Source organism: Microcaecilia unicolor, chromosome 8 (assembly GCF_901765095.1).
Source record: "Microcaecilia unicolor chromosome 8, aMicUni1.1, whole genome shotgun sequence".
NCBI classification, from domain to species: domain Eukaryota; kingdom Metazoa; phylum Chordata; class Amphibia; order Gymnophiona; family Siphonopidae; genus Microcaecilia; species Microcaecilia unicolor.
Genome location: NC_044038.1, coordinates 41,185,218 through 41,206,289, shown reverse-complemented (window position 1 = coordinate 41,206,289; position 21,072 = coordinate 41,185,218). Strand labels below are relative to the sequence as shown.

General features: G+C 46.3%; 1 protein-coding gene across 2 annotated transcripts in view; it reads right to left on the bottom strand.

Annotated features, from left to right (window-relative positions):
• The window catches only part of USP7 (ubiquitin specific peptidase 7), a 377,898-nt gene that overhangs the window by 62,069 nt on the left and 294,757 nt on the right, over nucleotides 1-21,072 (bottom strand). Inside the window, exons 23-25 of one of the 2 annotated variants that reach the window (XM_030213526.1) lie at nucleotides 14,203-14,270; nucleotides 3,775-3,877; nucleotides 3,609-3,686 (exon numbers count right to left, since the gene is read on the bottom strand). In XM_030213526.1, coding sequence (XP_030069386.1) covers nucleotides 3,609-3,686; nucleotides 3,775-3,877; nucleotides 14,203-14,270 — 249 coding nt within the window. Of the gene's footprint in view, nucleotides 1-3,608; nucleotides 3,687-3,774; nucleotides 3,884-14,202; nucleotides 14,271-21,072 lie in introns of both variants that reach the window. The other variant, XM_030213525.1, reaches the window with a different exon arrangement.

Here is a 21,072-nt window from a genome sequence, read left to right as displayed (position 1 = left end):
TGGACTCTATTCTCCAGGTCAGAGGCACGCAGCCAGAGAGTCTGCGCATCACTATACCTTGAGCAGCGGCCCTGGACACATCAAAAGTGTCGTAAACACCCCTGGACAGGAATTTGCGACACGCCTTCAGCTGCCTGACCACATCCTGAAAAGGCTTGGCCTGCTCCGACGGGAGCTTATCAACCAAGTGTGTCAGCTGCCTCACATTGTTCCGCATGTGGATGCTCGTGTAGAGCTGGTAGGACTAAATCTTGGACACAAGCATAGCAGAATGGTAGGCCTTCCTCCCAAAAGAGTCCAGTCCTAGACTCCCGCCCTCGGGGGCACCGAAGCGTACTCCCTAGTACTCTTGACTTTCTTGAGAGCCAGATCCACGACTCCAGAGTCATGAGGCAACTGGGTCTTTATCAACTCGGTCCCCGTGGATCCGATACTGGGACTCAATCTTCTTGGGAATAGTGGGATTACTTAAGGGTTTCGTCCAGTTCGCCATCAATGGCTGCTTCAGGACATTATGAAGGGGAACGGTGGACGACTCCTTAGGTGGCGAAGGATAGTCCAGGACCTCGAACATCTCAGCCCTGGGCTCATCCCTCAGTAACCACTGGGAAGAGAATGGCCGTAGACATTTCCCAGACAAATGATGAGAAAGACAGACTCTCAGGGGGAGAAAGCTTTCTCTCTGGCGAAGGAGTGGGATCAGAAGGAAGACCACAAGACTCCTCATCAGAGAAATATCTGGGGTCTTCCTCTGCCTCCCACAAGGCCTCACCTTCAGTATCAGACACCAGTTCTCGAACTTCGGTCCGAAGCCGAGCCCATCTTGACGCCGAGGAACTAGGTCCTCTATGGCGGTGCTGAGAAGAAGACTCCCACGCTGGCGGCAACGAAGCTCCCTCCAGCGACATCGACGGGGAGTCAACTTGGGTGGCAGCTGACGCCGATGCCGCAAGCGGTACCGGCGTCGCAGTTCTCACCATGGGCGGGGAGACAATCACCGCATCTCTTGACAGTACCGACAGCGCAAGCACCTGCAGTACCGGAGCAGATGGTCGCAGCAGCCCTTCCAGAATCTCTGGAAGTATGGCTCGGAGGCGCTCGTCTAGAGTGTCCGTCGAGCAAGGCAGTGGGGCCGGTACCGAGCTGTCCGGAGCAGAGCCCATTGACACCTCCTGGATGGAGGGTGAGCGGTCCTCCCGGCGTCGACGCTTTCCGGGTGCCGAGTCCCTCGGCGTCCCGGAGCTCTCGGTACCATGATGGGAAGGTGACCGATGACGGTGCTTCTTCGCCTTCGCTCGAAGCACGTCAGCGGTATCTCCTGGTACCGACGAGGACATGGAATCCACACGTCTCCTCGGGGCTGGGTCCGAAGGAGGTCGGTCTCGGGGGGCCTGTACCGCAGGAGCCCTCGAGGCAGGTGGAGACCCACTCGGCTCACTGCTACCAGCGTGGGATCTTTGGACAGTCATCATCTGTGCTCCGGACGTCGATGCACCCTCCGATACCGTCGATGACCTCGGTACCGCTGGCTCCGTCGACGTTGAAAGACCGGACTGGGCTCAGAACAACAGGTTCCACGAGCTGATCTCACCGCCTGGGTCCTCTTTTTTAGCTGAAGACACAGCGTGCAGGGGTTGGGACGATGACCAGGCCCCAAACTGAAGACACGAGATGTGCCTATAAGTGAGCGAGATTGTCCGGTTGCAACTTGTGCACTTCTTGAAGCTGCTGGCAGGCTTCGAGGACATGGGTGGAAAAATCGCGCCGTGAGGTCAAAATTCACGATGGTGCTGAAAGAAAGACACCAAAAGAGGGGAAAACCCCGCACGGGCGGCGAACAAGGCCGCTCACGAAAAAGAAAGGAAACTTGTGGGCAAAACTAAAGAAATAAAGGAAAAACTTTTTTTTTTGACGGAAACACGAGTACTCTAACAACACGCCGAAACTTGGCGAAAAAGTGGCAAAAACGCAGCAAGGGCCTCTCTGGGACACAAAACCGACGTAAGCAGCCATCCTGAGCCGCGGAAAATAAGAGACCGAGGAGCACGCTCGCGTTCGGGCGGGAAGACGGTCACGAATGTGCACGCGAGGGCTAGCAAACTTTGTTGCTAGGAAGATCTTCCAATACTGGGGCTGCCGTTGGACGTCACCCCATCAGTGAGAACAAGCAGCCTGCTTGTCCTCGGAGAATGGAAGTGTGCATAATGGACATAAATATCCAAGTGGAATTCCTCAGCAGAAACATGCTGGATCTGAGAGAATCGGACCTGGATGTGGGGGCATCCAATAGATGGTAGACTACTGGGCCCTGCTGCTTAGATTTGTTGGCTACTCAGAAGAATGTCAAGGCCGAGACCACCTTCAGCTGGTAAAAAGAACAAGGGTTCAGCATGATCGATGTCCTGATTCAGCACTGGCACAAAAGAGGTCCCCCTCTACGTGTGCAGAAAGCAGTATTCTTCAGTGATGATTTCTACTCTCCTGAGCTCTCATTATAGATCCACTTGCTATTTTCGTGTCCAGGATAGCTTACAATCTAAATTTATACCTGAGGTAATGGAAGCTTAAGTCACAGTTGCCCAGGATCATGAGGAGCAGCACTGGGATTTTAATCTGGTTTCCTTGGCTCACCTCACTGTTCTAACCACTAAGCTACCCTTCCACTGCAGTAGCAGCCAAAAAAAGGTTAACTAGCTGTAGTCTGGGGAAGCTGCTGGCTAAGGAATGACTGTATCTGGCTAGTTGGAGAAAGGGTAGTGGTGAAGAGAGACTGCATGGGATTGGGTTAAAAGCATGCTAGGCATGAGGGGTGCTAGAGAGAGAGAGATTTATTTTTATTTAGTTTGTTACATACCGTAAACGGCGTTAACCGATTCCGGTATGAACAAATACAAATATTAGTGGGAACCCACAATATACTGAAATAAAAGGTCTGATTTACTAAGCTTGCCTCCCCCAACATAAACAGAATGGTTTCCTTGACCCTGTTCTTCACCACCTGCTGTTAACCTTTACAGATTGGTTCCTAGATCCAGAGAAAATTTGTCAAAGTAGGATTTACACTGACCTATGAGCATTAGGATAAAGTGATGCAGATATCAAACCTGCAATAACTTGTGCCAAACAAACAGCTCAGCAGACTCCACATAGACTTTTCCCACCACTTGGCAACATTCAGTAAGAAAATTCTGAACACACAGATAGAACCAGCAGCCACTTTAAAACAGATGCCAGCAGCTTTTCACAGATTTGTAAAACCATTGCTCATCTTGCAATGAATGTATATATCAGCTATCCTAGCTAATATGCAATGACTCAACTGCATGTACAAACACTGGCCTCTGAGGTGTTTCCCATTAAAAAGTAGCTTGCAACTTCATAGAACGGAAGATCCAAGAGAGGCTTCAAAATTGCTCAACAGGTAACTGAACCAGATGAACCATCAAAGTTAACTACTTAAAGCGCTTTTTTTTTTTTTCAATAAAATAGAATAATCCTGAAAACTGAAGCAGCCTTAGAAAATTGAGAGTAGCAAGGAACACTAAATACTGAATCATTACATCCTAACAAAGATTACAAGCTCTAAGTAAAAAGAAAATACAACCCACCTCTTCCCTAAACTGGCTATTTAGCCATATGCATTTAAAACTTCGCCTGTTCTCAAAGTCTGTGATTTTCATTTTGAGCTGGGAAAAAAAACCACATGAAAATATTGGTCAGCCAAGTAAATATTCTATTCTATTTTTAAAAGCTTGGATTAAGTATGAACCATACCTGCTGATAATAGAGTTTCTTAGGTTGTCTAGGTTTGAAGAACTGTAGTAGATCTCTTAGAGTACCTTCATAATTATGTCTGAGAGGGTTTCCTGGTCCATCTCTGTAACTACACAATATAATATATTAACAACACTTGCTTGACAGACATAGCATGCTTTGCAAGGATTTGAGTGTCTGGAAACTTCCTGTTTCTTTGAGAATTTCAGCTGAAACCAGAACTTCCCAGCTGGGGCTCTGCAACTACCCCCTCCTGCTCCAACACATCATCAGTTTTTAGTTACATGGACATAAGCTGTAGTTACCTAATTACGAACCAAAACATCCTGTATCCCACACTCCTGTTACTATTGTGCAATGGCAGATTCCCTTCCCCTTTGGGCACTGACTGCATAGAAGCTGCAACCCTGGACAGTGCCCTTAGCACAAACTAGGTTTAGAAATTACATCAAATCTCCCAGAGGACACTGCAGAGTGCAGCCAATGGGTCAGTTCTCCACTCAAGATACCTTACAATTTTCTTTTTCTATAGACTATTACAGAAATCGGGCCAATAATCAGAGGAAGTTACACATTCACTGGCAACTAGTAAGTGCACAACTTTTACCTGTTGATTTTTGGCAATGCCAGCAATTAATGTGGTGGTGGCGGCTGCTGCTGCTGAAAATTGATTCCCAATATATATATTTATTTTGCCACAATAATACTAGAATGGAGAAATTACCTACACATTTTTTTTCCTTGAGTCTCTCCAGACCATTCCTTACAAGTGGATATACACTCTCCTAACAGCCTATGGAAAGTGAGAACTACTGACATCACCCTATAAATCTCGTGCAACCCTGAGCCAGTGAGTATTTCCACTGACCAAGCAGTAGGTAGAACTAAATAACAGATCCCAACAACCCAAGGGAAGAAGAAAAAAACCACACACATACACTTCCTTTTCTACTTTTGTGCATTTTTGTTTTTGAGATCACTGTGAACTCCAGACCTTCAGAAGAAGAAAATCATAGCATCCTTCTCAAATACCCAGGTTCAGGAATGGTCTGGAGAGACTCAAATGAAATAAAATTAGCAGGTAAGATCAAATTCCTCCTTTCTTATCTCTAGACCATTCCTGATGAGTGAAAAGTAAAAAAAAACAGTACTCAACATGACTGGGATGACAACAATCTGTGCTCCAACACCTATGCCCCCCCCCCCCCCCGGGATGCCTCCTGCCATGCCTGGATATCAAAGAAATGAAGTGATGACCAAGCTGTCACCCTGCAAATAACTTGAGCAGGGATCAAACAATGTTTCACCCATGAGGATGCCTGTGCTCTGGTACTGGTCTGCCTTTGAGCAAATATGCCAATGCAATCACCTCCTTAATCCATCTGGCCACCGTAGCTTTGGAAATCGCCTCACTTTTCCTTGAGTCCTCAAACACTACAAAGAACCCGTTCGACTTCTGAAATTCTTCCATCCTCTAAGTAGCAGCACAGAGCCCTATGCACAATCCAGCTGACAGTGAGGTTCTTCAGCTTCGTCATGAGCAAACACAAGAAGAGTAATAGTCTCGTTAAAATGAAAAGGGGAAACCGCCTTTAGCAAAAAAAATTAAGCTGGGTGAAGAACCACCTTTTCCCAGAAGATAAGGAGAAATGGTTCCCTACAAGGTAGAGCTTGTAATTCTGAAATCTGCCAAGCCAAAGTGATAACAACCAAAAATACCACCTTGGGAGAAAGATCCTTAAGCATCACCTGTCAGAGGCGTTCAAAGGGTACTTTGACTAAGGCTGACAACACCAAGTTCAAATCCCAGAGAAGAATAATCCTCCTAAAAGGGGCTTAAGATGTTTAACATCTTTGAAGAACTGCACTACGTCTGCATGCAGCACCAGAGGCTGGCCTTGAAGCAGCTCCTGAAAACACACTATTGCCGCTAAACTGTACAATCCTTATCCATGCCATCTTAGAAAAACTAACACCTCTCCTACTATGCACACAATAGAGAGATTCCCTTGTCATCACACCAGTCCATGGAAATCCTCCAAACCCTAACATAAGCCACGGATGTGAGATGCTTTCTGGAACTCAACAATGTCTTGATGACCCCCGATGGAATACTTTAACAACTGTGCCCGCTCAAGAGCCATGCTGTAAGAAAAAACTGAGCCATGTCTGACATTCAAACGGGCCCCTGGGACAGAAAATTATCTGATAACGGCAATGGCTGAGGATCCCCAACTTTCAACCTCACCAGATCCCCATGGATCATCATCCATGGTCTCATCTGCCAATCCGGCACCACTAGAATCACTAAATTATACATGTACCGTGATCTGCTGTATCACTCAGCTTATCGATGGCCATGAAGGGAACACGGAGTAACTCTGAATGGGGACAAGGCTGGACCAAGGTGTCTATCCCTGTGGAAAAGTGGTCTGTTCTGTAACTCAAGAACTTTGGAACTCGAATATTTGCTGCCATGACCATTAGATCCATCACCACGAATCTCCAATGACCTACAATCCTCTGAAAGGTGTCCTCCAAAAGGGACCACTCTCCTGGATCCAGCCTGTTTCTGTTCTAGTCCACTTTCATTTTGTTGGTCCTTGTGACATGGAGTGCTGAGAACAGGATCCATGAGTTCAGCAGTTTCCTGTGTCAGCAGCCAACTCCTGGTGTCCCCCTGCCTCTCTTCTCAACCACTCCCGTCGTACAGGCTGGCATCTGTGCTTACAAGAATCTATACTGGCATCTACAGATCCATGCACCGCAAACTGTTCCTGTACAGCTACAAATCCAGAATGCATCTCACCGTCCACCTGAGAACCAGGTGACAAGACAGCTTGTCCAATTGTGAAGACTAATTCGAGAAGAGGGCATCCTAGAGTGGATGCATAAGTGCCTGGCCCAAGGTACTAACTCAATTATGGCTGCCATTGACCCCAACACTTGCAACACCTTCCAGGCTAAAGGCCTGAGAGACCGGAGAAGTAACAATCTGTGAATGAAGTTTCAGAATTTGACCCCTCTGGGAGGATCTTGCTTTCAAGAGTATTATAGCAAACTCAAATATTGCAACCTTTGTGTCAGAACCAGCATACTCTTGGCCAACTTCACTATCCAGCCTAGATGCTGCAATAGGTGGACAATCTGATCCGAAAAATTACTGCTCTCTTTGAAAGACTTTGTCCAGGTAAGGGTGAACCAAGACTCCCTCCTGTCTGAGACTTGGTGCCACTACTATCATCATCTTGAAGGTGGTTCGTGGAGCTGTGGTCAAGCTGAAGGGTAAGACCTTGAATTGGTAATAGCCACACAAAACTGCAAAATGCAAGAATCTCGGAGGTTCCGGGTGAATAGGGACGTGCAACTATGCTTCATACAAATCCAAAGAGGTGAGAAACTCTCTGCGCTGAACCACTATGACAACTGTCAGTATCGGACAAAAAGCGAAGATACATACATGTAGCAGGTATTCTCCGAGGACAGCAGGCTGATTGTTCTTACTGACGCGTCGGCGTCCACGGTGGCCCAGGAACCGGAAATACTTTCCAAGTAGACTCTAGAACGTTGCGGGAGGACTCGGCGCGCGGGGCACACCCACTGTGCATGCGTGTCCGTCTTCCCGCCCGCGTCCGCTCCCGCCTCAGTTATATGAAAAGGCAAATAAGAACAACAACTCCTCCAAAGGGGAGGGCGGGTTGGTGAGAACAATCAGCCTGCTGTCCTTCGCTTTCTCAGAGGACAAGTAGGCTGCTTGTTCTCACTGATGGGGTATCCCTAGCCTGCAGGCTCACTCAAAACAACGAACATTGGTCAATTGGGCCTCGCAACGGCGAGGACATAACAAAAATTGACCTACGAAGAAACAGCTGAGTGTGGAGCCTGGAACAGAATAAAAAGTGGGTCTAGAGGGGTGGAGTTGGATCCTAAACCCCGAACAGATTCTGCAGCACCGACTGCCCGAACCGACTGTCGCGAAGGGAATCCTGCTGAAGGCAGTAATGAGATGTGAATGTGTGGACAGATGACCACGTCGCAGCCTTGCAAATCTCTTCAATGGAGGCTGACTTCAAGTGGGCCACTGACGCTGCCATGGCTCTAATACTATGAGCCGTGACATGACCCTCAAGAGTCAGCCCAGTCTGGGCGCAAGTGAAGGAAATGCAATCTGCTAGCCAATTCGAAATGGTGCGTTTCCCGACAGCAACCCCCTTCCTGTTGGGATCAAATGACACAAACATTTGGGCGGACTGTCTGAAGGGGCTTGTCCGCTCCACATAGAAGGCCAATGCAACTGACGTTCAGCAGGGCGGGTATGAGGACAGGGAAAAAAATGTTGGCAAGACAATTGACTGGTTCAGATGGAACTCCGACACCACCTTCGGCAGAAACGTAGGGTGAGTGCGGAGGACTACTCTGTTGTGATGAAACTTGAGGTAAGGCTTGAAGCTCACTGACCCTACGAGCTGAAGTAACAGCCACCATGAAAATGACCTTCCAGGTCAAGTACTTCAGATGGCAGGAATTCAGTGGCTCAAAAGGAGCTTTCATCAGCTGGCTGAGAACGACGTTGAGATCCAATGATACCGGTGGAGGTTTGACAGGGAGCTTTGACGAAAGTAAACCTCTCATGAATAGAACAACTAAAGGCTGTCCAGAGATAGGCTTAACGTCTACACGATGATGAAAAGCACTAATTGCAGTAAGATGGACCCTTACGGAGTTGGTCTTGAGACCAGACTCTGACAAGTGTAGAAGGTATTCAAGCAGGGTCTATGTAGGACAAGAACGAGGATCTAGGGCCTTGCTGTCACACCAGACGGCAAACCTCCTCCATTTAATCGAGTAACACCTCTTCGTGGAATCTTTCCTGGAAGCAAGACTCGGGAGACACCCTGAGAAAGACCCAAGGAGGTGAATTCTACACTCTCAACATCCAGGCCATTAGAGCCAGAGTCTGGAGACTGGGATGCAGAAGCGCCCCCTCGTCCTGAGTGATGAGGGTTGGAAAACACTCCAATCTCCACGGTTCTTCAGAGGACAACTCCAGAAGAAGAGGGAACCAAATCTGACGGGGCCAGAAGGGCGCAATCAGAATCATGGTTCCACGGTCTTGCTTGAGTTTCAGTAAAGTCTTCCCTACTAGAGGTATGGGAGGATATGCATACAGAAGGCCCTTCCCCCAATGAAGGAGAAAAGCATCTGATGCTAATGTGCCGTGGGCCTGAAGTCTGGAACAGAACTGAGGGACCTTGTGATTGGACTGAGTGGCAAAAAGATCCACCGATGGAGTGCCCCATGCTCGGAAGATCCTGCGTACCACGCCCGAGTTGAGCGACCACTCGTGAGGTTGCATTATCCTGCTCAACCTGTCAGCCAGACTGTTGTTTACGCCTGCCAGATACGTGGCTTGGAGAAGCATTCCATGCTGGCATGCCCATAGCCACATCCTGATGGCTCCCCGACACAGGGGGCGAGATCCAGTGCCCCCTGCTTGTTGAAGTAGTACATGGCAACCTGGTTGTCTGTCTGAATTTGAATAATTTGATTGGACAGCCGATCTCTGAAAGCCCTTAGAGCGAACCTAGAACTCTTGGCTCTCTTGAGAGAGGACCACAACCACAGAGTCGTGAGGTAACTGCGTTCTCATCAACTCAGGTTCTTTGTGAATCCGATATTGGGACTCAGTTCTTTTGGGGATAGTGGGATTAGTTAGTGGTTTCTTCCAGATCCTTAGCAATGTCTCTTTAAGGACATTATGCAGAGGAACAGTGGAAGATTCCTTAGGTGGCGAAGGATAGTCACGGACCTCGAGCATCTCAGTCCTGAGCTCATCCTCAAGTACCACAAAGAAGGGAATTGGCATAGACATCTCCCGGACAAAGGAAGAGAAAGAAAGACTCTCCGTGGGAGAAAGCTTTCTCTCTGGCGAAGGAGTGGGATCAGAAGGAAGACCACAAGACTCCTCGGAAGAGAAATACCTGGGATCCTCCTCTTCATCCCACGAGGCATCCTCCTCGGTATCGGACAAGAGTTCTCGAATTGCAGTCCGAAACTGGGCCCGTCTCGACGCTGAGGAACCACGTCCTCGATGGTGATGTGGATAAGTCGACTCCCACGCCGGAGACAGTGCAGCTTCCCTTCAGCGACGTCAACAGGGAGTCAACCTGGGTGGCAGCCAACGCCGATGCCGCAAGCGGTACCGACGTTGGAGACCTCACCACAGGCCCCAAGCCAGCTGCCGCTTCCATCGACGGCACCGAGGCCGCAAGCACCCCCGGTACCGGAACAGACTGATGCAGCAGCCCTAAGTTCCAGCAAACTTGGAAGAATGGCCCAGTTGCACTCGTCCAGAGTTGCTGTCGGGGAAGGCTGTGGGGTCGATGCAGAAGCCGGTATCAGAATCTGTGGAGGCGGTACCGGGCTGTCCGGAGATCGACGCATCGACTCCTCCTGAATGGAGGGTGAGTGGTCCTCCCGGCGTTGACGCTTCACTGGTGCCGAATTCTTCGACGCCCCGGAGCTCTCGGTACCGTGCCTCGAAGGAGACCGATGACGATGCTTCTTCACCTTTGCTCGAAGCACGTCACCGGCACCCCTCGGTACCGACGAGGACGTCGAATCCAGATGCCTCCTCGGAGTCGGGTCCGGTGTGCCTGCCCAGCAGGAGCCTTCAAGACAGGTGGAGACCCACTCGATGGCTCACTGCTCCCAGTGTGCGGTGATGACCAGACAGCCATTACCTGCGCTCCCTAAGTCGATGCCATCCTCGGTGCAGATATCAACGCCGCCGATCGCAGTACCAATGTCGACGTCAAAGAATCGGTCAGAGCTCCGAAAAGACGGTCCCGAAGAGCTCTTCTCGACGCTTGGGTCCACTTCTTCAGACTCAGACAAAACTTACACGCGTCTGGTCGATGTTCGGGCCCAAGGCACTGGATGCATCACGAGTGCAGAACAGTATTTGAGATGGACCGCTGGCACCGACCACACTTTTTGAAGCCACTGGGAGTCTTCAATGACATGGGCAGAAAAATCACGTCGGCGAAATCAGAAGGCTCGATTGTGCCAAAAAGAGGGCACAAAAATGAGAATCAAGGCCACGACGAGAGACGAAAAGAAACTTGGAAGGGCAAAAAACTAATGAGAAAAGGGTTTTGTTTTGTTTTTTTTAACTTGGAAAGAAAAAAAAAGGAAACAAGAGAAAGCGGTGCTTTGAAACAAAAAGAAAGCGCGAACCATGCGAAGCACTATAGAAGTTTCTCTGGACCTGAGGGACAGAGACCGAAAGGTACTACTGGAGAATGGGCCCCCAACACCTTCATTTGGAAGTGCTGGAAAAGACAGATGCCCCCTGACCACCTTCAAGACCTCCCCATTGACCATCCTGAAAGGACGGACCCCTATTCCAAAACCTATTCTGCTATTATCACTCATTCTGCCTGGATGGTATTGCCTTGAGTCTCTAAAGTGTCATCTTGTTACCAAATGAGAGCCTGAATGAGATCTATCCTCAGGAAGACTAGTAACCTTGGACTCCCCCAAATCCTTAACTAGCTTCTCCAGATCCTCTCTAAAAAGCAACCTGCCCTTGAATGGCAACTGACTTAGGTGTACTTTAGAAACCATATTTGCTTGGAGCTATAGAAAACGCCACTCAGCCACTGGCAATGTAGCCATCTACTTTTGGCAATCTAAATCTCTCTAGGTCTGCCAAAAGCAGCTAGCATAGTATAGCTATAACCCTGCTAATCTGAAGATTCACATTAGGGAACTGCCACTCAGCCTGAACCATTTCCTTGGGATCCTCATTTAAAGGAAACTTCCTAACCAGCTTCCTAATCCCTGCCAGCCAGGGGTCCCCTTCAAAGGCATAGGGATCTGTTCCTCTAACAAAATGAGACCAAGTTTAATCAATATTTGATATACCACCCATTCAGGGATCCATGTTGAGTGGTTTACATTAAAATAATTCAAGTTAAAAAGTAAAAGTGAAAGAGAATTACATCATAATTAGTAACAAAGAGAGAGAGAGAGAGAGGTGCATTTGAACAGTGTAGGTGACCCAACCATCTCACCAGAGGTAGTCCAAAAGGCTAGCTATATTAGGTGCTATAAGCAAAACCTGCATGATGAGATAAGGAAGGTCTGGCAGGTGGAAGACACACACCACGGAAGGCGGTGGCAGGCCAAGAAGAAAATTCCTTCATATCCACCACCTTACCCAAGGGAGCTTTGGTTCACACCAAATCCAGGTTCTCCAATTCTAATCTGTCACACAAATGCAGGTTATGGCCCCTAATGGACTAACCAATAAGGAATGGGCAACTTTTTCAACCAAAAGCAGTACCATAAATTCCAGGGAAAGGGAGATCTGTTGGCTATAGAAGCCTGCAGAGTGAGCCCCACGGTCTCATCTAGCAGATTCTGAGCCAATGCGATCACATCCAAAATGGTGGCATTTCCTGCCAGACCCAGCTCCCATGAGCTCTGCGAACCAAACAGCCCCAGTGTGCAGTCCCTCTGGGACCGTCCTCCCCACCTTAGTAGTAGCTGGCAGTCCCCAAAGTAACCTTGTCCCAAAGGTCAGGCTCTGCACAAACACAGCAAAGGCTGCTGGCCATTAAGAAGCACAGTGGCATGCCTTTTCTGAGGGAGCAGCTGTGCCATCTAGCCACAGTCCCCCGTGGTCTCCAGATGAACAGAGCTGCCCACTGCTTCAGCCAAGTCCTCTCCATAGCCCTGCAGAAGGATCCACAGCTGAATAATCTATATAATTAATTCTCTTGGTTGTTTCCTCTCCTAGTGGGCATACAAGGAACACATCCTGGAACACAAAGAGGGAAGGAACTGAGACACAAGCACAATTCCAAACGGAAGGTATGTGAGGAGAAGAGGGTGGGACCCAAACCTTGGAGTGTGCACCCTTGGGGCAAAGGTTAGGCAAGCCCCCAGACTTGGAATTTCTCTCTCCTTTTTTTGCTTTGTAAATACTTACTAAAAATACCCTTCGCGCTCTCTTTTTTTTGTGGGGATTAAGACCAGCACACCCAATCAACACCTACCCAGAACAGGGCTGCACGAGTACTCATCTACCACCTACTGGGGACTGAGAGAAAACAAAAATACTCACTAGCTCAGGTTGCACAGGACTTATAGGGTGATGACACTCAGAAGCTCTCAGTCTCCATTGCTGGTAGGAGAGCATATACCCACTAATTGGGAATGGTCTGGAGAAATCAGGAATTATGGATTTAATATCTTGAACTTATATATGTAACCACAGATGATCATAACCTAATATGCAATGAAGTACATTCAAATAATTTTGTAGTAAAATACAGCTTCCCCTCAAATAAGTTTGAAACACAGATCAAATGCCTTTCACCTCATTTGAGGAAGCTAAAATTACAATTTTAATTATACAAAAGCTTTTTGTGTAAAATGACCATGTAATTATTTATGTTATTTATTTATTTGTTACATTTGTATCCCACATTTTCCCACCTATTTGCAGGCTCAATGTGGCTTACAAAATACCAGAGAGGCGTTATCTGACTCTGGTGTGAACAAATAAGATTCAAGTGGAACGGTCACATTAAGGAATCGTAAAGCGTAAGAATTGAATTATGTCCATTACGTACTTTAGTTTTGCAGTGTTGCAGAGTTCAGGCATTTAAGTTGGGTCGGTAGGATAAGCCTTTTGAAACAGGTTAGTTTTCAGTGATTTCCGGAAATTTATGTTGTTTTCGAGGCTTTTGGTAGCACATTCCACAGTTGTGTGCATGTGTAGGAGAAGCTGGATGCGTAAGTTGATTTGAATTTAAGTTCTTTGCAGCTTGGGTAGTGGAGATTTAGATACGCTCGTGATGATTCGGATGTATTTCTGGTTGGTAAGGCCTATGAGGTCTGTCATGTATCCCGGGGCTTCGCTGAAAATGATTTTATGAATCAGGGTGCAGATCTTGAAAGCAATACGTTCTTTGATTTATTTATTTGTTGCATTTGTACCCCACATTTTCCCACCTATTTGCAGGCTCAATGTGGCTTACATAGTTCCATGAGGTGTTAGCAACCTCCGGTGATGAAACAAATACAGAGTGATGTTGTCATATTATAGAATCAAGAAAAGAAGAGTTATATAATGTTCATTGCAAGTTTTGGTTTCGTTGTGTTGCTGATTGGGAGCCAGTGTAGTTTTTCACGGAGGGGTTTTGCGCTATCAAATCGTGTTTTTCAAAATATTTATTTATAAGCCTGGCTGCCGTGTTTTGGGCAGTCTGGAGTTTCTTTAAGGTTTGTTCTTTGCATCCCGCATATATTCCATTGCAGTAGTCTAAGTGACTTAGTACCATTGATTGTATCAAGTAGCTAAATTACTACAGTTAAAGATGAAATATACATCAAAACCATAGAAGAAAATCTTACCCTTGGGACTTAAAAAACTGCAGTAACATTGCATCTGTATTAAGTCTTTGCGCAACTGTCTTTGCAACCTGCAGAAACAAAAAGATGAACTGCACATTTTGCCAGGGATTTATGACAGAGCTAATTGAAAAGAACTGAACACTATGGAAGAGATTTTATCTGCTCCCCTGACCAAGTGATGTGTGACCAGGAAGAGTGTGTGCATGCCTTAGTGATGATATTGGCAAATTGCTGTATCAGATGCTCCAGTTTCAAAGTCAGCATCTTCCAAACAAAAATAGAGTATATTTTTTTTTAAAGATTTAGCTTATGCTTGTTCACTGGGAGCTCAAGGAGAGTTTCACCTAGCATCACGAACCTGTAAAATATTCTCCCTATTTTATCTCACTTCCCAATTTATATTGGGCTGAGCGATAGTTAAAAAACAAACAAAAAAACAACACAGCATCAGCAAATAGAGCTATTTTATATTCGTTTCCCCCTGCTCATACTTTATGAATATCACCCTGGACTCCAAATAGTCACTGCTAAAGGACCTATAGCCAGAGGAAATAAGAGTGAGGGCATTGTGGGTAACTGCAATTTACTTGCACCCATGTCTTGGGTAGTGTATACAGGGACTTCACCCGCCCAATAAATTTAGTCCCTAGGCCCAACTAAGTTAGAAACTGGTCAAACACAAGTATCAAAGATGATACCCCATCTACTTTGGCCTTCCAGATCAAATTAAGCAACTTATGGATGTTATCGCCTGCCTGACTGGTCCTCAAGCACCAGACTAGTAATGTACACTTGGAGTTGGTGTGTCAATATCTTGGCTAACAGCTAAGCATCCAAATTTATCAACAAGATATGCTTATACCTCATTGGCAGTTCTTCTAATTCTTGCCTTTAAAAAACTTTTTTTTTTTAATAAAATTTGGCTGCTAGTCTATCAAGCCTGGTCACTTAGCTCTCCACTGCTTCAGGAACAAAACTTAGATTTTGAGCCTACTAGGGACAGGGAAAATACCTACTGTACCTGAAAGTAAGTCACCTTGGAAAAAAGCAAGAACTAAATGCTTTAATTATTACTTTAGCTCACTAATTCCTTCTGGAAACCTACAATCACATACCCTAAATGCAACTTCTAGTTTATTTAAGCAGATAATATCAAAACATCTGACATTAAAAGGCCAAGTTACTTACCAGTAGCAGATGTTCTCAGAGGACAGCAGGATGTTTATTCTCACTGATGGGTGACGTCTCCAACGGAGCCCCGATGCAGAGATACTCCCCAGCATTCTATTTCCAAAAGCTATTGGAAGCAGTCCACCAGGCATGTGCACGTGTTCCTGCCAGTTTCATGCGGGACTTGACAGTGTAATATAATAGCTTGCAGAATGCAACTCCAATAAGAGGTGGGCAGGGCAGTCAGAATAAGCATCCTGCAGTCCTCAGAGAATACCTGCTACAGGTGAGTAACTTTTTAAAGGACAAGCAGAAGCAGTATTCTGACTGATGGGAATCCCTAGCTAACAGGCTGTCTGAAATGAAAAAAAAGGAAAAATTAGGGCCCTCAACAGGCAAGGCCCAAAAAATAATGTAGGGTCAACAAACAACAGAAATAACTATTATTTATTTATTTTTTTAAGACAGCTTGGAAGAGAAACAAATGGGCCTTGGGGGGTGAGGGTGGGTTTGGATTCTAGACCATGAATAAATTCTGAAGTACTATTTGACTAAACTGGCTGTCATGTCGGGAGTCCTGCTCTAGGTAGTAGCGAGATGTGAATGTGTGGACTGATATTTGCAGCTCTGCAAATTTTCTCTACAGAGGCTGATCTCAGGTAGGTTACCGATGCAGCCATGACTAACATTATAAGCCGTAACATGAACCTCCAGAGCCAGCCTAGCTTGGGTATAAGTGAAGGAAATACAGTCCAGTAACCAACTGGATAGCATGCATTTGCAGATAGCAGCCTCCATACTACTGAGGTCCAAAGAAATAAAAAGCTGGGTAAACTGTCTACAGGCTTTGGTCCATTCTAGGTAGAAGACCAAGGTTCTCTTGCAGTCCAAAGTGTGCACTGCGCTTTTGTTGGGATGGACATGAGGTCTTTGGAAAAACAGTGGCAGAATGATTGACTGGTTAAGATGGAACTCTGGCACTACCTTAGGTAGGAACTTGGGATGAGTATGCAGAACTACTTTATTGTGATGACGTTTTGTGTAGGATGGATCAGCTACTAAAACCTAGAACTCATTCACCTGTGCTTAAATGTCCACCACCAGGTCAGGTACTTCAGATGACGGTGTCAAGTGGCTCAAAGGGGAGCTTTCATCAGCTGGGTGAGAACAGAGAGATGCAATGACACTGCCAGGGGCATAAGAGGTTTGCGAAATAGCAAGCCCCTTATGAAGCAAACTTAAAAGGCTGCACAGAGATGGGCTTACTCTCTACATAATAATAAGCTCCACTTGTACTAAGGTGTACTCTTACAGAGTTGGGCTGTAGACCAGACTCAGAGATGTAGAAGGAATTCAACCTAGGGTCTATGGCCTTGCCCTCACACGTCAGAGGACAAACCTCCTCCACCTGAAGTCATATGACCTAGTGGAATCTTTCCTGGAAACAAGCAAAACCATGGTGACGCCCTCAGGCAGATGTAAGGAATTGACTTCTAGCCTCACAACATCCAAGCGGTTGAGAACTAGGAACTAGATGCTGGTGTGCAAGAGGGATTCCTTGTTCTAAGAGATGAGGTTCAGAAAACATTTCAGCCTCCACAGATGCTGGACAGCCAGTTCTAGGAATGAGGGGAACCATATTTACCTTGGCCATAAGCAGCAATGAGGATCATAGTTCCTCTGTCTTGCTTGAGTTTCAGGAGAGTTTATGGTATGAAAGGTGTTGAAGGATACACCTAAAAAAGACCTCCTCCCCCAATCGAGGAAAAAGGCATCCAAGGCTAGTCTGGAGCAGTATTAAGGGAGTTTATTGTTCAAGTATGTGGCAAAGCGGTCCACTGAGGGGATGCTCCATTCTTAGAAGATCTTGCCCATATTCAGCAACCACTCGTGAGGTTTGTTTTTATTTCAAAATTTCTAATCCACCTACAACTAGGCCGAGTACATAAAAACATAAATAAAATCAACAAAATGTCCATTATCAGGCCAACTAACAAACTGTTCATAAAAAGTCAACACAGAAAGTGAGCGCCATACTAACAAAAAAAGTGTGTTTTTAGACTCAATTCAGCCTGTCTGCCAGACAACTGTTCTTCCCAGCAAGATATCTGGCTCTGAGAACCATCCCGTACAACGTGGCCCATCGTCACTTTCTGACTGCTACCTGACCCAGGAAGTATGCGCTTGTGTCTTCCTGCTTGTTGACATAATACATGGCAACTTGTTTGTTCTCATTCAGACAATTTTATGTAGTAGCTGATCTCTGAAAGCCTTTAGAGCATTTACTATGGCGCTTAACTCCAGGAGATTGATCTGGTGTTCTCTCCCAAATACACCACTATCCCAGGGTGTGGAGCCTAGCTTGCATGCATCTGTTGCCAGTGTCTTGTGCGGTGGAGGAATTTGGAATGGTAGTCCCTTGGCCAAATTGTCACAAGTAAACCACCACAACAGATTTTTTAAGAGGAGTGACAGTATGACATTCGCTAGGTTCCCCGTGACCTGGGATTACTACTACTACTACTATATAGCATTTCTATAGCGCTACAAGGCGTACGCAGCGCTGCACAAACATAGAAGAAAGACAGTCCCTGCTCAAAGAGCTTACAATCTAATAGACAAAAAATAAATAAAGTAAGCAAATCAAATCAATTAATGTGTACAGGAAGGAGGAGAGGAGGGTAGGTGGAGGCGAGTGGTTACGAGTCAAAAGCAATGTTAAAGAGGTGGGCTTTCAGTCTAGATTTAAAGGTGGCCAAGGATGGGGCAAGACGTAGGGGCTCAGGAAGTTTATTCCACGCGTAGGGTGCAGCGAGACAGAAGGCGCGGTCTGGAGTTGGCAGTAGTGGAGAAGGAAACAGATAAGAAGGATTTATCCATGGAGCAGCGTGCACGGGAAGGGGTGTAGGGAAGGACGAGTGTGGAGAGATACTGGGGAGCAGCAGAGTGAGTACATTTATAGGTTAGTAGAAGAAGTTTGAACAGGATGCGAAAACGGATAGGGAGCCAGTGAAGCGACTTGAGGAGAGGGGTAGTATGAGTAAAACGACCCTGGCGGAAGACAAGACGGGCAGCAGAGTTTTGAACCGATTGGAGAGGGGAGAGGTGACTAAGTGGGAGGCCAGCAAGAAGCAGATTGCAGTAGTCTAAACGAGAGGTGAAGGGTGTGGATGAGGGTTTTGGTAGAGTGCTCGGAAAGAAAGGGGCGGATTTTACGGATGTTGTAAAGAAAGAAACGACAGGTCTTGGCGGTCTGCTGGATATGAGCAGAGAAGGAGAGAGAAGAGTCAAAGATGACCCCAAGGTTTCGAGCTGAGGAGACAGGGAGAATGAGAGAGCCATCAACAGAAATAGAAAACGGGGGGAGTGGGGAGGTGGGTTTGGGGGGGAAAATGAGAAGCTCGGATTTGGTCATATTTAATTTCAGGTGGCGTTGAGACATCCAGACAGCAATGTCAGACAAGCACACTGAAACTTTGATTTGGATGCAAGGTGAGATATCAGGGGTAGAAAGGTAGATTTGGGATCACTAGCAAGCTATAGTCTACTGGGTTGTCCTCAAATGGAGGCATACAATGGGTGTAATGGGTACTACTGAAGCCATGTTCCTTCCTCCTGTCCTGCCCCCTTCTCCCCTGGTTCCCTCCTTGTCCTCCTTCCTCTTGCCCGTCCTGTCTACTCCACCTTTTCCCCCTCTCCTTCTGCTTCCTCTCCGTCCCAGTTATAGGCTGCCCTGGGACAGCGACTGAAGGGATGTCTGAGCACTCTGCTGGTCCTGGCCTGAAAGAGGCTGGTACATTGGCACCAAATCCAAGGAGGGGGAGCATTCCTCATGGTGTGGGCGCTTCTCGGTACTAGCAATGCCAATACTCCCGGCATTGTGCTTTTGAAGGGGACCAATGCATATGCTTCTTGGCTTCTGAAGAATGGTATCAGAATCCCTCAGTGCAGAGGGCAAGGTTGAATCTTTATGGGTCCTCGGTGTGGGCTCCTCAGATGTTCTGCCACGATGGACATTGCCGATGCTCAATGTTGAGGCAGGTGGAGACCTCCAGGATCATGAAGATACATACCTGCAGCAGGTATTCTCCGAGGATAGCAGGCTGATTATTCTCACAATTGGGTCGTCGTCCGCGACGGCCCAGGAGACCGTGGAAAAATTTGCACAGCAAAAACAGAGGTTTCCAGAACGCACCGTTGCGCTGGCCGAACATTCTGTGCATGCGCGAATGGCTTCCCGCCTGTGACGTCAGCATGCCCTCCTCAGTTGAATAAAAAGCAAAAGTAGAACTGAAACAAGGGGAGGAGGGTGGGTTTGTGAGAATAATCAGACTGCTGTCCTTGGAGAATACCTGCTGTTCTCCAAGGACAAGCAGGCTGGATTATACTCACAACCGGGGTATCCCTAGCCCCCAGGCTCACTCAAAACAATGAACATTGGTCAATTGGGCCTTGCAACGGCGAGGACATAACAGAGATTGACCAGAAAAGAAACACAACTAAGTGAGAGTGCAGCCTGGAACAGAACAGAAATGGACCTAGGAGGGTGGAGTTGGATTCTAATCCCCGAACAGATTCTGCAGCACCGATTGCCCAAACCGACTGTCGTGTCGGGTATCCTGCTGAAGACAGTACGTGAAATGTGAATGTGTGGACTGATGACCACGTTGCAGCCTTGCAAATCTCCTCAATGGAGGCTGACTATTTAATTCTTTTTATTTATAACCATTTAAATTTTTACAAGTGATAAAACAACTTGCCAGAAATACAGAGAAAGTAATACATAGGAATTATTTCAGTCAGGTAATTCTATTCTCTTCCGTAGACCACTAAATAGGGAGAGTGAAACAAGACAAGGAGATCAATTAAACAGTAAACAGAAAAAAAAAACCTGGTATTAACCTGATTATCCCCAGATATTACTCGTCTAATTCATTATTCCACATTGATCATCTGGTTGTCTTCTTCAAGGCCAATACGGTGTATAGTCAAATCATTTCATTGAAAACATACTTATTGTCCAATATTAGTTAGAAACATACTTATTGTCCAATATTAGTTAGAAATAATACATCTGATTACATTCTCTCTTTTAAAAACCAGAAGTTATTTAACAATACATATACTAAATTCTATAATTCAGATCCCACTGATTAAAGTAATCCCAGTTTTCACAGGCTTCACTCCTTTTAAAGTAATAATTAAGGAAATATTTCTGAGGAAAACTTTAGGAGTCATACCCGGAACTCTGGGAAAAATAATCTCGATATTAATCATCTATAATAATGTTCATTTTATTATTCAAAGTTTCTGGTCTACTATCATTTTCAAGATCATAACCACTTCTTGCTCGTGTAGAATCATTTGTTATATACATTTTTCACTCTCAAAGGGTTTAGTTAGATTATCCATGTAACTCTCTAATAAAATTATATCTGAAACAAAGTTATTTACTGCCACCGTTAGGTCCCGAAGCGCCTTCCAGATGGTATTCAATGAAACCTCCACAGGAGCCAAAAACTCCAAGCTGATTACTCTTAGGTGTTTAGGAGTGGTTCCGCCGATTCAGGTTCTGCTGTAAACGTCCTCCGTTTCAGCATATGCCTCTAACTCACTCCTCTACTCCTTTGGACATGGTGGTTGAATAATTCAGGAGCGATGGAGTTGTTTTTTCCAGGTCCAAGAGCGTCGACGCTCCTT